General features: G+C 40.4%; 1 protein-coding gene across 2 annotated transcripts in view; it reads right to left on the reverse strand.

Annotated features, from left to right (window-relative positions):
• Nucleotides 1–3344: 3344 nt before the first annotated feature.
• LOC105440611 overlaps nucleotides 3345–17762 on the reverse strand; it is a 36605-nt gene continuing 22187 nt past the window's right edge. For both annotated transcript variants that reach the window (XM_030995200.1, XM_030995196.1), the window contains exons 12-16: nucleotides 16858–17217; nucleotides 14401–15948; nucleotides 13411–13584; nucleotides 11115–12506; nucleotides 3345–5266 (exon numbers count right to left, since the gene is read on the reverse strand). In XM_030995200.1, coding sequence (XP_030851060.1) covers nucleotides 4088–5266; nucleotides 11115–12506; nucleotides 13411–13584; nucleotides 14401–15948; nucleotides 16858–17217 — 4653 coding nt within the window. In that variant the 3' untranslated portion in view covers nucleotides 3345–4087. The remainder of the gene's footprint in view (nucleotides 5267–11114; nucleotides 12507–13410; nucleotides 13585–14400; nucleotides 15949–16857; nucleotides 17218–17762) is intronic.

Genomic DNA, 17762 nt, shown 5'->3' on the forward strand with positions numbered 1-17762 from the left:
CACAATTTATCTTGAACTTTATCTCTACGAAGAATAAATTATACTGTCATAATCAAGTGTATTCAAACTTTAATAGGCAAACTTTAACAGTTTACATCTCGCTCATTTCACCTGCTTCAGGTTTTCACCTTTACTCTATTGTCTTCGCTCTCATACATGTATATGGCCGAGACCAAGGAATATAGTCACCTGGTGCGCCATGGGGGTGTTTCACGAAGATCCCAAGTTGAACCTCTCTCTAAATTTGACTTAACAATTATGGAATGCTGTTAGCATCTTTGAAAATATGTTGAATTATATCATTCATATTTTCTATCATCAAGGGAGATTTCATGTCCTTGGTGTGGAATTTATGAAGTCTAAAATACTTGAACATTTGCTTTTGAATGTATTTTATTTAAGGCTACAAATGGCTCTCCATAATTTTTAATTCCAACTTAGAGTTAAGTTCTACTTAAAATCTTTGTGAAACACCCCAGACGTTATAGTTTTGAGGAATTCTTGAACATGCATTGAGCATTAACGTGACATTTCATCTCGTATTTGGTCTGATTTGAGCTCTAGTAGAGCTATTAATATCAAAACCCCTCTTAAAGTGTTGGGAACCTCAACAATGTGATGGCAGAATTTCACTTTAATTGTTTCATAATGTGAATGAGGATGCAAGAATTTTCAAAACAGATGTGTTTAAAGTTGAATATTGATAACAGAATACAACATTTAGGTTTTCTGCGTTCAACAGTAAACCCAAAGTATTCTTTTACATGATCTATAAATGTACTAGAATCTTAGATGTCGTCAGTAAAATTGGACAAGATGAATTGGATATCACAAGCAGTTTCTTTTCAGTATTATTCAATTTCTTTCTCAAACTTTCACTATCCTCTTCCTTTCCCTTTTCTGCTTCCATTCAAAACGACTTGCTATTGGCTTTTGAATACCCTACCTGTGCCACATTGTATGTACTTTGGCACCATGAACTTGTATGATCTCATGATCTATTTCTTTAATCTTAAGTATGTTGAATATTAATTTAAATTATTTGTATGCGCCTTGAGCATCTCTAGAGATGGATATGTTGCGCTTTATAAATATTGTTATTACCAAGGAATTTACCACAAAAAATACTTCAACCTTGCCAAGAAACACACACCCAAGTAAAAATGAAATACCACAACTTTCATATTTCTTTCCTGAATACCTGTTTTATTTCCTTCACAAATAGGTCAAAAATATGAATTTTCTGAGAAACAGAACAACAGCTTTTAAACTTAGTCTTACATTGAAATAAATGTACAATCAAAAATCAAATACAAACTTAAGCTAGACAGTCATGTTTACTTACAATAGAAACATGAAACGTGTGTAGTTACTAGTGGTATAGGCTACCCTAGATTTTGCTGTATGTAGTCATTAACAAATACCGTGCGAGTCAACAAAAAGTTTCCACTCAGAAAAATTGGCATTTCATTTTAAAAGTCAGCTATGAACGAAAGGTTATCATACATGCTTTGAAAGATTGTTATATCTCGAATCGTTTGGTATCAGTTTTGTGTGGTGTGTGTTCACGCTTGGATGAACAGGAGGCATTGTTTGCGAAAGTGCAAAAATTGACTTACGCAGAATTGAATGTATCAAATGAGATGCATTGCATATGCTTTATGCAGAAGCGAAGTCACACACACCTACAAACACACAGGCACACAAAAGTTCTTTGATATTTGATAATGTGCGGCATGATTAATTTTGTTAGGGTTGTTATTTGGATCTGCAAAGACAGAATTAGTACCCAAATCCCAATTATTTTATTCTAACATTACATTTACTACTTTGGACTAATTGATTTTTGCACTCTCGCAAACAATGTCTCCTGTTCATCCAACCGTGAACACATACTTAACATAGATGATACCAAATGATTTGGGATAAAACACTGTTTCATAAGATGTATACTGATTTACTGGTAGATGATTTTTTTTAAATTAGCAATTTTCTAAGTGTAAACTTTTTTTGCACTCACACTGTACAGGCCTTAACAAACATACAGGAAGAATGTGAAATTAGTAATTATCAAAATATGAGAGGAAATACACTGCTGTACAAACTTCACAAGTTCATAGTCGAGAATTAGCCGTGGTTGAAATATCTCGAAAAATTCTACACAAGTGATTTATTGAAAGGCAGGAATATCCAGGCAAAATTTGTCAAGTATACAGTCCATCTCCGTACATGTATGCCAAATGGAAAATGAAGAAATCTAAATCCTGACCTTTTCAAAATTTCCCAAATAACCTTTAAATATTTTGGTCACTAAGCGCAGCATGTAACTTTTAAAGTATTATTCATTTCAGATTACAATCATTATCATCTTATTGTAATTCTTCTAGTAGCTAAGTAGAACAAGAAAAACCATGAACATATTCAGCAAAATACAAAAACAAAATTATAATAAAAATGAGATTTTCCATGAAAATCTTAAATATTACTACACATATGTGCATTCAAAGATGAAACAACGTTTACAGATAAACAGATATTTTCAGTTAACAACTAAATTATTCATAAGGTTACCCAGTTTTGTAATTTTTTCAGTATGTGAAAAATAGATTTGTCCTAATGATTCTTAGGAATGGGACATATAAGCTTACCGTACATCATAATGCATTCGACAAAGGGCTATACCATAATTCAACAAATCAACCTTTCATTTTTGAAAGATACCAACAACATCTAATTTACAAGAGGTATGAATGATTCAGGTGTTAACTATATGCTTTAAAGTGACCACAAAGTGGAGGGGGGGGGGGGGGGGGGGGGGGTTTACAATACATGTATCTTTCAAGTGTCTAGTTTCAACAACATCAGAAATAGTTACTAAAACAATCCTTGTATGTGCATGATTATCTATCTATCTACCAGTCTTATAAAAAATAGTATTCCGCACCTCGTCAACTTTGCTATTACATGTACCTGTACAACATCTGCAATTGCGTCTTTTAATGTGCAGTCTCATATTCTGCATCGTCCTGTCAATATAATTATTTTCAAACTAGCATCAGTTCACTCATTTTTCCTGTTTCAAAGAAATACACACATATGACTCAACTTCCTCAGTAGACCCGTTCACAGACGTGTGCTCACATTTCAAAGACATATCTACTATGATAGTTGCCCTAGGTGACCTACATCCTCATCCAAAGTTTGCCCCACATAGCAACACCCTATAAAAACTTCCAAATGCAAGAGGTTTGAAGGCCGTCTGTACTAGTGTGGACAGGAGGGATTAGACCATCCAGCAAGGTCACTAACAGGTGGCTATCTCATCAACTCATCTCTCAATTAACATAAGAAAAAGAGGATCATAGGGGACCAACAGGCACTGATTAGGCATTGCTTTCTATATAAAGGGAGCAAGTAGCTACAAGTAGCACAGTGGGGCTTTAACACAAGTTTGCTGAGAGCGCTGATGGAGTTAGAAACCACTGCAACATAAGACTCATCATCTCATGAAATTGACAAATAACAATGTGTGCAACTGTGCATGAATGTTTCTGGTTGTATGCTGCTGGATGTTAACACAATGGACCAAGAGGAAATTTACAGAAAAATATTATTTAATGCAGTCAACCAAAGTTTCCTCTAGAGATCAGGGACCCATTTCACACAGCCTTTTTCCGATGACAAATGACAAAAGTCAGTGATAAATCTGCTGATGACCAATCAGAAGCAAGGATTTCACTAGCTTATAACAAAAACTGTCATTTGTCACTGATGACAAGTCTTGTGAAATGGGGCCCAGGGGAACTGCACATCACATAAAAGGAAAGACACACTAAAGTCCATTATTAGGAGACACATGTGTAATACATTTTCATCTCACTGTGGACAATTCCCAGCCACCTTTCCTGTAAGGAAAACTAGTACGATAAACAATCTAATCTAAAGAATCAAGGCAATAAATGCAAATATTTTCTCCAGGAAGTTGCAATATTCATTAAGCCTAGACACACTTCATTTGAATTGGATTCTACTGAGATAGCATGATAATCTGTAAAGTTTCTCTCTAGATGCACGTACACTCATTCAATCATTGATCGCTGCCTTGAGGCATTCCCTGCACCACAATTTGTTTCATTGAAGGTTCCGGCGCCGGCAAGATTAAACCGGAGGCGGACGCCGCCTGTAAGATGACGTTGCTTTGTAGAACCTGATCTGATGCTACCGGCGGTGTTATAGGCTGTCCTACATGGGAAAGCATTGGCATGGGCGGTACCAGAGAGGGACTGAAAGATGCTGCTGCAGATGGAACCAAAGATTGTGATACAGAAGGTGCAACTACTCCAGAATCAATGAGGTGAACGATCTGGTTTGCCACAGCTTTGGAAGGACTCCCTGCTAGAACGGTGCTTTGATTTGGCGGTAGTGCTACCAATATTGAGCCCACTGCTGAAGGAACCTGTACCGAAGGAGCCATTTGTACTGAAGGTGCCATTTGCATCGAAGGCGCCGACATGACTGATACTGCCCTTCCAGCTGGTACCTTAGACTGCATACCCGCTACTGGTGCATGGGAACCAGTACTAAGAGCGTATACCGCTTGTGGAACCGGTGGTATAGGGGTTGTTATCATATTAACTACACTGGTATTGCTACCCGCAGCTGGATTTCCAACGTGGGGTATGGGTACAGGATTCTGCACCACTACATTTTGAGCTACTTGTCCTTGCGGAGTACCCCCTACAGCCTGCATCACAATTTTATTCCCACCCTGTGGTACCATATGAATCTGCATATTTCTTCCACTGGTAGCAGCAGGCACTGGTTGTAGGGGTTGCTGCACCGTCACTAATGGTACCGCACCTTGCAGGGTACCGCCAGTAGCGGTTGAATCATCAGCGGCGCATGGTTGGAGACAGAGTTCAGGTTTGGATGCCCCAGGCTTCTGCACGTAGAGAATCTTATATTGCTTGTTGTGCATATTCACTTTCAAGTTGGTCGGCAGGACAATGGTTTTCTGGACTCCGGTACCCGAGGCGCCCGCAGTCAGTTGTGCCGCCACACTTTGCACCTTCAGATTAGCCAACCTGTTGACATCTGGTGTTGATGGTGAATCAAGCTGCTGAACCCCTTGTGGTTTGGGTGAGAGGGAAATGACGGTTGCCTGAGGTTTGACACCGATGGTGGTACCGATGGTGGTACCTTTGGTACCGAGTCCGCCCAGGAGATTTGTTCCCACACCAGATGTAGTATCTCCCAAGATGATGCTCTGTGTCCCATGTAAAAAAAAGAGAAAAAAGAAGGAAATATCATTCATTATGGTTACTTCATCATGTTTGTTTGCATTGGCCTTGGTCTACTAACTGAAGGCAAAGGATGAGCAAAACATACAATCTCATATACTTTTTGATACGGCTGATAGTTCTTTGTTACTTTCATGAATAGTGATTGCAGAAAAAGAGTCTATGCATTTTCTTTGTAGGCTAGGATATTTATATATTTTGAAGCTTTTTTTAAATACCAGTCGACTTATTGTCCAATTGTATAGCTACCGACTGAAAACAAAACTGATTTTTTTATAAATATTTGTTAAATAATTATTATCTGGAGCATATTAAGATGCTATATAACTTATTTTAGTAATTCAAAATCAAACATAGATGTATTAATCTTAAAATCATTGGCTTTCTCATGAACGGCGGCACCACCACTCATTCACCCTGCACAGCGGAGTTTCCTTGCGTGAAAAGGGGAACTATTTCCACCCCCATAGTCCTTGCACACAAGCATGCCTGTAACCGAACAGTGAATGAGAGGCGACTTGGTTTCACAAGTTTGCCAAAAAAAGTTATGATTAGATTCCATGCATATACAGGTTTTCATGCAAATAATGAATGGGAAACACAGTGTATAAACAAAATAATTGTTTAAAGGATTAGAAAAAAAAGTAAAAGAGAAATTTAGAATGGAACATAATATAAGCCTGTCGTCATCAGCTCGAGACTGCCAAATAACCTGCTATTTTGACTATCCCGATCGCCAATTATCCAGCTACTTTGCGTCTTCATCTGCCCGCAGTTGCAATTAGCAGGATATTTGGTAATCATCCCAAGATATCTTGGGCTAGTTTGCAAAATATCCTGCTATTTGGCAAACTATCCCACTTTTTGTCCGGCGCGTCTTCACCAGCCTGAAGACTCGCACTATGCGCGAATGCTGAGCAAAATATCTCGAGCTTGAGTTTCAAGGTCGAGTACCGAGGTGATGAAGACCCGATTTGTAACTTCGGGCTCATTTCCCAAATCAGTAATAACGGGCTAATTGGCAATCTCGAGCTGATGAAAACAGGTCTACTGAGATAAATTAAAATTGTAATAAATGAATAATGCACAAACTAAGTTGGTAAAATCATGCAGTAACAAAAAATAACAAATCTTTGGATTGTATGCTCAGATTACTTTTTTAGAAAGGGTATAAAACACAAGATTATAACAAACATCAGGGTTTACCTGATTCAAACAGAGTTAATTTAAATTACCATGTATACTAAAAGTGATATTAGGGAGGGGAGGGGAGGGATGAGGGGTTGGGGGTACAAGGGATACATATTCCTCCGGCTAGTGAACCTTCTCTAGCATCCATAGCATAATGTTGCATCTTAATGTTTGTATAAAGAGTATTTCTAACATTGCCCAGTGAATTTGTCTTCTCACAAAGTCAAATCTGAATAGGATTAAAGATAAAGTTGAGTTCTGGTAATGCGATTGCATTGTGAAAGGAACGGTGTGGAATTGATCAGAGAAAGTTGATCATGCAGCATATAAGTATTGGTGTGTACTGCAAGGTTCTGGAATCATCAAAATGATAAGAAATTCGGCCCAGTCTTGGTAGACTACCGGGTACACAAACATGTGGCATAACAATTTGGTCCTCAATTTTAAGCTGTTACATGTCGTATTTACAATATGAAGGCACTTGAAGAGCCATGCTATTCAGAGAACCTTTTTTTTTCTCTGATGTTCTTCCACACTCGCATACTTACAATGAAAACGCTCACAAATTATTTGTCACCTCTCCCCAGAACTCAACCTTCTCTTCAAGTGTAAATAAAGTCTCCTGCTCTTTACTTTAACAGAATATTGTTTTTACAAATGGGGGAAAAAGGTGAATCTGCAGGTTCATTGTTGTGAATGTTAATTTGAAAGAAACTAAACAAAGCTAAGTCACTTTCTTGCAAATATGTAGTGAAATTAACACAAATGGGAAGGTTACCCAATGCTTAAAGGGGGTGTAGCATGACGAGACGTGTCATTCCAGTGGCCTGACTAGGGGTACGATACGACTACGGACAAGGCGACGGCAGTATTCATGTGAGTGCAACATACGCGAAACCGAAGCGTGAGGAGAACTTGCGGTCTGTTTTGCGAACGCTAGCGCACGCTGACCGTTATAATCAAGTCCAATGGTTTACGCACAGTTATCCAAAGTCGTAGATGGCGTTAACCAGTATTTATTTGCCATGCTACACCCCCTTTAACGGGCTTCATCTAGGTACTGCGATGAGGTCAGGTGAAAAGGTCACTCAAAACCGTGTTAAGAGCACCAAGGACATCAATAAATTACTGTTTCCCTAACAGTGGTGCAGTAACCAAACTTATCCTTCCCGAACAGTGAACTCTTGAAATTAAAAGTGAATTTTTGGTGAGCAACACTATAGTTACCAAGCTCTAACATGTGCATGTGGTGCCTTCTTGCTTCATGTGTACTGCTACCATCATGCTGGCAGATGATCAGCAGTAGCAAGATGTGCCTCTTGGTGATATGAATCTGGAAAGATCCTTGTATCCCTACTGTCTTTTATTCCAGCTGTGCCAATACCCTCATGGACAAAGCATCTCATCCATGGACACCTTATGCATTTCCTCTACTTGTTGTAGAGTGTGTTTGGTTGGCATGCATCTTCATTGCATTTTTTATATACCAAGTATAAACCCATCTACATGTTTCCACGCAGTTGTAACTATGTTTTTTTTCCTCTTCAGTCCCAGACTGAAAGCCATTTTGTACAGATCTAGGGGGGGGGGGGGGGTTTCACAAAGCCTTTTTTCAATGACAAATGACAAAAATCAGTGACAAATCTGCTGATAACCAATCAGAAGCAAGGATTTCAGTAGCTCATCACAAAACCTGTCATTTGTCACTGATGGTAAGTTTTGTGAAGCACCCCCTGCCTCATGATATGGAGCCTCGTTTGGTCTCCTTAACGTTCCCCTAAACATACAATTAACGTTCCACCAACGCTTTGGCTCCAGGAGCACCCAGGGCCCTGTCTTACAAAGAGTTGATATCAATCGCAACAACGCAAATAAGAGATAGGAGACTGCAAACTTGCGATTGATTGGAGGACATTCAATCGCAACTCTTTGTAAGATGGGGCCCAGAACTCACATAAGCTGCCTTATCTATTCTGCTTAACTTTGGCTTTTCCAATGTCCTTGATTTCAACCCAACTCTTGAAGCCGCAATAGCCTCTGGATGACATCAAGGTGACGTGTTCCCTGAACTCATCCCTTTCACTTAATTCTTTCAAGGATATGACAAAGCACTTCTATCTACTTCAAAACTTGTACCAATATTTATAATACTTGCAAATGTGTCCAATTAGATCTTAATTAAACTGTTCAACTGCATGGAGTTCTCTCATCTCCAGAATTATGGTAATCATGAACCCCTAAAAAAGAACATTTCTACCGAGACTAGGAACCAACCTGTTTGCCTGTATTCTTACATACTAAAACTCATTCTGGTCTATTCTCCTCATTATCTCATCTCCTTAGGAAGGCCAGTGACCTTTGAACTCTGAGCAATAACCATATTTCACATTATTTATCTGTGTTAATTGTAAATCCTCGTTTGCTTATAAATGCGTTCTCTTGTTAAATCTCATGTACGAGACAATCTTGCTCTGCAGAATGAGGAACAACAAAAACAAAATAATAAAATGTATTACAATTTCTCTAAGCTAATACATTCAGCTATTCATGGAAGAATGATTCCAAATGTTTAAGAACTCCTTAAAGATAAAGGTGAGTTCTGGTCATCCGATTGCATTGTGAAAAAGAAGGTGTGGAATGGATCAGAAAAAGTTGATCATGTAGCATGTAAGTACTGGTTTGTACTGCAAAGTTCTGGAGTCATCAATATTATAATAAATTTGGCCCAGTCTTGGTAAAGTAATAAGCACTGTACACAGAAAGATATGTATGGGACTACACAAATGGTGTTGGGGGCTACCAACCATTATTTCCTAATCTTTCTATGCTCATTACTCAGCCAGTACACATTTTCTACCAAAATTATTTGGCAAATGACATTTATTTGTAATCTTGAACATTCAGTGTAATTTTCGTTTGATTCTGTGAGAATTAATTTTTTTTTTTTTACCAGAACTCACTAATTATTTTAATTATTTTCATCCCATTACTCAGTACAGCTATCCTTATAAGGCATGTTTGTAAGTGCACTTGTTAACAACATGTTTTTTTTTTCTTAAACAGTCACAGCATCTATACCACATTCATTAATAGTTGGTTATGAGGTGACATTTTTCAGAGCCTGTGATCGCTTGTTCAAGCAGTTATTACATTGTCTGCCCCTGTTCATATCCCATACTCTATTCTGTAATGAAAGTTATAGTAGTACTGTCAGGCTTCTAAAAAAAGATGTTGCATTGCCCTTTGTGACCGACCCAAAAATCTTAAAATCTACAGTCGGCTTTCTTTACAAACAAAAAAAAATAACTGTTTTTTAGAGATAACAAAATATTAAAGCATTCAAAACTGAAAAATATCAGCCCAAAGAAGAAAAGGAAAATGATTTCTGACCGACCGACCAATGTTTTGGATTGGCACCTAAAGGGCAATACAACATCTTTTTTGTTTAGGCCTCATTGCAGTTCTTGAGGATTCCCTAAGCTACAAAGATATTCCTACTGACCCTGCGTCCTGAGCACCCTCACCTGTAGCAGGCTCATAAAGTGCACCTATGTTGCGCTCCAGCATATCATCAAAGTACTTATTCAGTAACTTAAATACACCTTCATCAGACTCAACCTCAGGAACAGTACCTTCAGAACTTGGACTTGGATGATTCCCTTGTTGACAAGTTTGAATATCAAGAGGCTCAGTCACCCTTGCCTTGTCTGATGGGTTCTTAGCCACGTCTTCAAATCTATCGCATATGCTTTCAGGTCTCTTACTATCACCCTTCTCCTCCGTTTGCTGATATGTCTTACCTAACACCATATATGGTTTGCTCTGTATGCGGACAGGCAGCTTAACAATACCCTTATCGGTGCCTTGCTTGAAGGCAACACCCTCAGCCATGTAATCATTGGAATTATCCCTAGCAGTTTCTCCCAGCCTTGTAGGAGATTGAGTGGTCTTACAGGTTACAGATTGGGATTTGAACCTTATCAGACGAGGTGCCTGTCCAAACCTCCCTGGTATTACCACTCCCTGGACACCAGACTTACCCTGCTTGGCATTCGTACATAATGGCATTTTGAGAATATCTATTAGATTGACAGGTGCCTTCCCTTGACTTGTGCTAGGTTTGGAAGCGTTATTGGATGAATTGCATGCAGCATGAACTGGGTCTTGATTAGATGGGGGTAGTATGTACAAAGTGCAAGGAGTAGAGGCTGGGAACTTTACCACTTTTTGGTCGAGTTGGCCCTGATGATGCGTTGCCTGCACTTGCTGCCTGGCACTCTGAGTGCTAACAGTGGCAGTGGTGGGATACACTGTCCCTGCATTGAAGGACAACGCAGTTCCTGGTGCTTGCACCTTCCTACCGACGACATTACCTTTGACACCGGGATTTGCAACAGTTAAGATGTTTCCCGCATTCTGGTAAGGGAGATACATGAATTGCTGGGTGCCTAATTGCACTCCAACAGATGGTTGTGGTTTTACAACTACCTGCTGTGGAGGGGAAAGAACAGTCTTGTTAGTTAGACCAGAGTGCTTGGTTTCCACAGGAGTACCATCACCTCGAGTCAGCTGCCCGTTTGGTAACAGGAAGAACAGTTGTTCCCTGGGCACTGTAGTACTTACACTATTTCCTGAGGATGCTATTGCAGTAGATTGATTCCCTGATGTTGGCTGCTGAAGTCCTTGTGTTTGAGTCAATGCCTGTTGCACAGAGATACTGCCTGGACTACCTATGATGGTAGACTGAACAATCTTCTGTGACACTGCAGGAGCCAAGGTAGGCATGTTGGTGTCTTGCAGCAAGGATCCCTTCTGACTACCAACTAGGTCAAGGATGGGCATGTCCTCTTGAACACCTGTTCCCGTCTGTCCACGAATGGCATTCTCCATGCTAACGCATAATCTCTTTTCCGGCAATGCAGACGGAGACAAGCCAGACCCATCAGTCATTGCCTCTGAAGAGCTAGCAGATTTGCTTGATCCACTTGAGCTGCTCTTGTTTGAGAACCATGGTGACTGCCTCGAGTTCTGAAGCTTCTGGGGCGATTCCTTCTTTTGGCCACCGGCAACCCTCATCTTTTCCACATGCTCAACAATCAACCTCTGTCTTTCTTCTGGTTTGTCCTTGAGAGACTCCCAAACTTTAGCATCTATGGTGAATGAAAACGTTTCTGTCTTTGTCTTCTTATCCGCACTAGGTGCCTCTGAGGCAGCTTGACTGGTCGTCTTGGTTTTCTTTAAGAATGGAACCTTCAATGTTGGTTCATAGGCAGACGTCTTAGTTGCTTTTGTGACAGGAGAGACAGTTGCAGGTTCACTAGTACCAGCTGTACGCTTCAGGATTCGGATAAACTTGTCGCTTGTGTCCCGTTGATATGCCGAAGCTGAATGGCTACTGGAAGTTTGAAGACCAGTCTTTTTGTATGGTTGGAAACTTCTCTGTGCTTCTCCTGGAACAATGTGCTTTGTCATCTGAAACGTTGAACCTGCCTTCAGGTTCTGCTTGAGTTCCTCATGAACTTTCTTGAGCTTGGTTTCATCCGTCTCTTTATCATCATCATGTTGAGCATATCTACCTTGAAGAGGAACCCCTTTGACGATCTGAATCTTGGATCTCTTGGCTTTCTTCTTATCCCTGATGACCTCCCTTTTCTGGGCTCTCCTGCGCTTTGAAGACCTCATTGTCCTTCCTGCAATCTCCACACCAGAGTACAGATCCACCTTCACTCCTTGATTCTCTCCTTGATTCTCAGCCCCTTCCGCACCATTGACATCCACACCTGGAACTGCATCCATTGCAACAGGTGTTTCGTAATCGCCATCACCATCACTGTTGTCGTACTCTGCGGTCTCATCGCCGTCACTGTCCGAGTCGCTGAGCTCGTCGCTGTCAACGTCTGAGCTGCTCTCAGAGCTGGAGAAGTCATCATCCACACTGCTTGCATCTACCGAGGAGGACTCTACCACTTGCGCTGGCTTCTTGACTTGTAGCTGGTACCAGAAAGCTGCTGCTTCCTACATCATGGGAGAACAAATTATGGAAATCATTGCAAAATTATGTCCTGAAGTATATTAAACTTTGAAGCCCCACTGTCCTACTTGTAGCTACTTGCTCCCTCTATATAGAAAACTTCCCCAATCGGTGCCTGTTGGTCCCACATGATCTTCTTTTTCTTATGTTAGTTGAGAGCTGAGTTAATGAGATAGCCACCTGTCAGTGACCTCGCTCTGTGGTCTAATCCCTTCTGGCCCAGTAGTATTGACGGTCTTTAAGTTATGTGTATTTTACTTTCTTTCTTGTGTCATTTTTGACAGACATGGCTCATTATAAATGTTCACTATTATTATTATTATCATTATTGAATAGTCTTTCACTATGAAAAGAACGTTACATGTACGTAAAGGTCATGCAAGTAAACTGTGATAGAAAATTGCATAGAAGCTTTGGGAAAGGTAAAGGTTTGTTACAAAGTAGACAGAAACTATTGTATTACAAGGTTTGGGGATCATCAAACTTTCTGAGTGGGACAGTCACATTGTTTGAGACTTCCCTTCCCAACCTTTACATTTTCTCACCCACTATCCTCTTTCTTGAGATTCGACCACCACACTGAACAAGGAAATAACATGACTAGGAAAGTATTGATCCCAACCCTAAGACCTAATGTAATATGAAGTACAGTACATGTTTTATTTTCCTCTTCGTTTCGGTCTCTGCACTTCTAAGGCCACCTTCTTTAAGCTTGTCATCAAAATACAAATGCTAAATTTCTATGACAAACCTGCTCTCAGCCAATCAAATGCCATTAATTCAGTAGCTTACAACAGCTATTGTAACTTGTTATTGGTAATAAATTTCATGAAACAGGGCCCAGGTCGTAAATAAACCTACAACACTTGACAGGAAATTTGCTGTTACCTGATTCGGACTAGGATCTTCCTCGTAGGCCTCAAACTCGTAGAAGAGCACCTCTCTGGCCTTGTGAACAACCTTCTGCAGCTTGGCCTCAATCGGCTCAAAGTCTTCGAGCATCTTGGAGAGTGTCTTGTGTAGCTCAGTGGTTCGACCCGACCTCTTGATAGGTTGTACAATCTGAATGGACAGATGAAAACCATAGCCATTGGATACATTACTAGACAGAAACATAAGTAGATAATAATACTGCAAGAAAGAACTTTGACACGACTGTGTAGCTCAGTGGTGCGACCTGACCTCTTGATGGGCTGTACAATCTGAATGGACAGATGAAACCACAGACATTGGATACATTACTATACAGAAACCTAAGGGGATATTAAACAATGCTGCAAGAAAGAACTTTGACAAGGCTGTGCTGTTGGAATGGCCTTGAAGTCCTCAAGATTCTTAATGCATGCAAGTAGTCTTAATAGATAGATATTAAGATAACCATCTATCATAACAGAGCTCGACTGACTGGCAGAGTTACCATCAATGGTAAGTTTTATGCAACGGGCCCAAGGAAATCAAGGTAAGTAGGCCCGACACCATTTGTGTATTCCCATATCCATCTTTCTGTATACAGTGCTTGTTACTTTACCAAGACTGGACCAAATTTATTATGATTTTGATGACTCAAGATCCTTGCAGTACACACCAATACTGACATGCTACATGATCAATTTTTTCTGATCCATTCCACACCTTTTCTTTCACAATGCAATCGCATGACCAGAACTCAACTTTATGTTTAACCCTACTACGGAAAGTTAATTGTCCTTGAATTCAAGTCCTGGGGGTGTTTCACAAAACTTGTCATCTGTGACAAATGACAGTTTTTGTTATAAGCTACTGAAATCCTTGCTTCTGATTGGTTATCAGCAGATTTGTCACTGATATTTGGCATTTGTCATTGAAAAAAGGCTTTGTGAAACGGGTCCTTGTACTTACCGTTTTTCTTCCTTTGACGATGGTCTCTTCTTTCTGGGCGAATTTCTGGATGAGCGCCCTGAAGGACTCCACGCTGTCACAGACCAGCTCAAATTCTCCCTCAGGAGGCAGGATCCCTGGGAGAGGTTGCGGGGGAGGAGGGGTGGAGATTCTCCCCATCACCTCCTGGTTCATATCACCCTCTGCTTGGTCGCCATGCACCACATCCACTGCCTCTTCCTTTGGTGCCAACTCTGCTTCGATCTCTGGCAGTGCTTCTCCTTTTTCTACCGGTTCCACATCCATCACTTCTTCCTTCAGTGCCAACTCTGCTTCGATCTCTGTTAGTGCTTCTCCTTTTTCTACCGGTTCCACATCCATCACTTCTTCCTTCAGTGCCAACTCTGCTACGATCTCTGTTAGTGCTTCTCCTTTATCTACCGGTTCCACATCCATCGCTTCTTCCTTTGGTGCCAACTCTGCTTCGATCTCTGTTAGTGCTTCTCCTTTTTCTACCGGGACATCGCTTTGTGCAGTCTCCTCTGAGTTCTTTCCAGTGTGGCCTTCAGAAGCATGTCCATCTTGGCCACTTACATGTTCATTATTTGAGCCTCTGTCCGATTCCATCGTAGAATCCACTTGGTTCTTACTGTCTTCTTTGGCACCTGAATCTTGGATGTCAATGGAATTTGAATCATTCATGCCGTCTTTACCAACAACTTCATCCACAGTGTCGATGACATTGCCGCACTGGTCCTCACCAGCGACCTCATTTCCAGATAGCTGGGCAACCCTGTCATCAATGTCCATAACATTGTTAGACTGGTTCTGGTTTAGGCTACTAGGGTCATCACTGGATATGATGTTCTCCAGTCCGTTCGTATCCTCATGGGCTTCAAGCTCACCACGGTTTTGGACCTTCTCTGATGAAGCTTGGACATTGTTTCCATTGATTATCTCCTCCTCTGATTTATTTTGGTCGACTTCTAATATTTTTAAAACGTTATCATCATCTTTGGAGTGAGTCACACCATCATTGGAATGCATCAGATCCTTACCGTCTGCTTCATCTACCTCCATCACACCATTACACAGGGCATGCTTTGAGGGGGATTCCCCTTTCACTTCAATTGGGGAACTCCCTTCTTGAGCCATACCACTCTCACTAGTCCTTCCTTCATCTTTCCCGGGTATACCATCAACATCATCATCAGCTGAAATTGTTTCAAGGTGCTTATCGTCAAAGTTAGCTATGCCCTCTTCTGTCTCCTGAGATACAGTCCCATCCTGATTTCCTGTCCTCCCCGGACTACCATCACACACCGCTGAAGACTGTGTTGCATCAGCAGATACCGTCCTATCAGAATTTTGGTCCTTATCTTCAACATTCGCGTCAAGGTTTTGTGAGTCGCAAACAACGTCTGTAGCGCCCTCTGTGTCTCCATCCCCATTATGGCTCTTCTCTTCTTTCTCCTCGTCCTGCTCCTCTACATCAGATCTCTCTAGTTTAGCAGCTCGTCTGCTCGATCGTCTGGTCGGTGTTATGATGGCCATCGGCTTAGCGGGCGTCTAAGGTCATAATGGAAGACAAGAAAAGGAAGATCAAAGTAAGCGATTTGATTTGTTTCCCGTGGAAATTCAGAACCTTTTCAAAAGACAATAGATATCATAATTTGATAAACTGATTTGTTATTGATGTGCATGTTAGAAAATAAATGTATACCTAAAATAGTGCATGAAATTCAAAGCAATGGCGGTCAAAAATTTTCTGCAGTACTGTTTAATGTAGTTCCCACAAAAAAAAATGTATAGTTACTTATCTTATGTTTATATTTGTGTTATATTTTTTTTTCCCACTCTTTGTTTTTGTTTATCTTTGCTTTACATTATGCTATGAATGCTTTGGGAACTATGCTTGTACAAGGCCTAAGGGCTTTATTTATGTAGTTCCCCATTTCATTTCTAAATTTGTTCATGAATAATTTTGTATCTTTTGTATCAATGTAATCTTTAATCAAGAATGAAATAAATGCGAATTCAATTCAATATTCAGAAAGAAAGGGAAAAGGGAGGGAACAGAAGAACAAACACACTTTCCAATCACTCAATCCCCTTGTTCTTTCATTTCTCCCATCAACATGTAGCAAGCTCGGTGCCACCCTTGATCACCTTAGATATTAGCACTCCAGCAAAGCAAAGAGAGTCAATGCTAATGCGTATTGACCTCTAGCAATGCATACTTGCTGAGAGGCAGGTATTTTACACAGATACACACACCACACACTATTGCATAGACTGCACACAATAGCACCGATGTGGCTGATCGGTAAATTTGACACTAGACTTACAATTTGAATTTTTAGATTTTTCTTTTTAATATATGTGTGGATATTAGTGGCCCTCTTTATGGCTAGATGCACACAACAACGCTTCCTCTCAGAACACAATTTTCAAGGGTACATGGGATGGAGAGCTCACCTTCTTAAGAGCTTGAGATGGAGTGGAACCATCTTTCCTGGGCCTCCCCCTGCCTGACGGAGTACCAGCGCTGGCCTGAGAAGGGGTTGCAGTTCCGTCACCAGTCTCCTTAGTTTTACCAATAGTCTCTGCTTCGCTTTCGGTCCCTGCATCTTTCCTGGGTCTCCCTCGCTTCTTAGGCCCTTCGCTAGCAGGTGTTTTACCAGCTCTGGCAGGTGTGGTACCAGTCTTATCAGTTGAGCTATCATTGGGGTCTGCGTTTTTCCTAGGTCTACCTCTCTTCTTGGGTCCCTCGTTGGCTTGAGAAGGGGTCCCAGTTTTGCTCTTCTTTGTCGGGCTCTTTTCTGCCTTTTCCACTTTCTGTGTGTGCATGGGTAGGTGTAATAGAATTTGGAGGGGAAAAATCAAATGAAACTAAAGTTACACTTAAAGCAAATAATACATCGTAACTAAAACATGTATGGGTTAGGATTTGGAGGGGGAAAGAATCAAATGAAACTAAAGTTACACTTAAAGCGAATAATACATCTTAACTAAAACATGTATGGGTTCAGGTTAGGAAGGGACTCCCAACCTACATTCAAAAATTTTGCTCAAAGTAATATAAAAAATCTTGAGAACTGTTGTGCGCCCATATACATTTTAGCAACAGCTGCAAAATCGCCAAAAATGAGATTGTTTTAATCTGCAGTCAACAGCTTGACAATCCCCTCCAAAGAAAAATTGATTCATAACTGGAAATTACAATGGATAATTTTCACTGGAATCCCTCGAAAACTCTGAAAGAACTTACATATAGCTCCATTAAACATTTTTTGCACAGGGCAGACCACATTATAATCCCATTATTATTACTTATAAATACATGGCAACATTATCTGCATTATCGTCAAAGTAATTATTCT

Source organism: Strongylocentrotus purpuratus, unplaced genomic scaffold, assembly GCF_000002235.5.
Source record: "Strongylocentrotus purpuratus isolate Spur 01 unplaced genomic scaffold, Spur_5.0 spur5_contig_852, whole genome shotgun sequence".
NCBI lineage: Eukaryota > Metazoa > Echinodermata > Echinoidea > Camarodonta > Strongylocentrotidae > Strongylocentrotus > Strongylocentrotus purpuratus.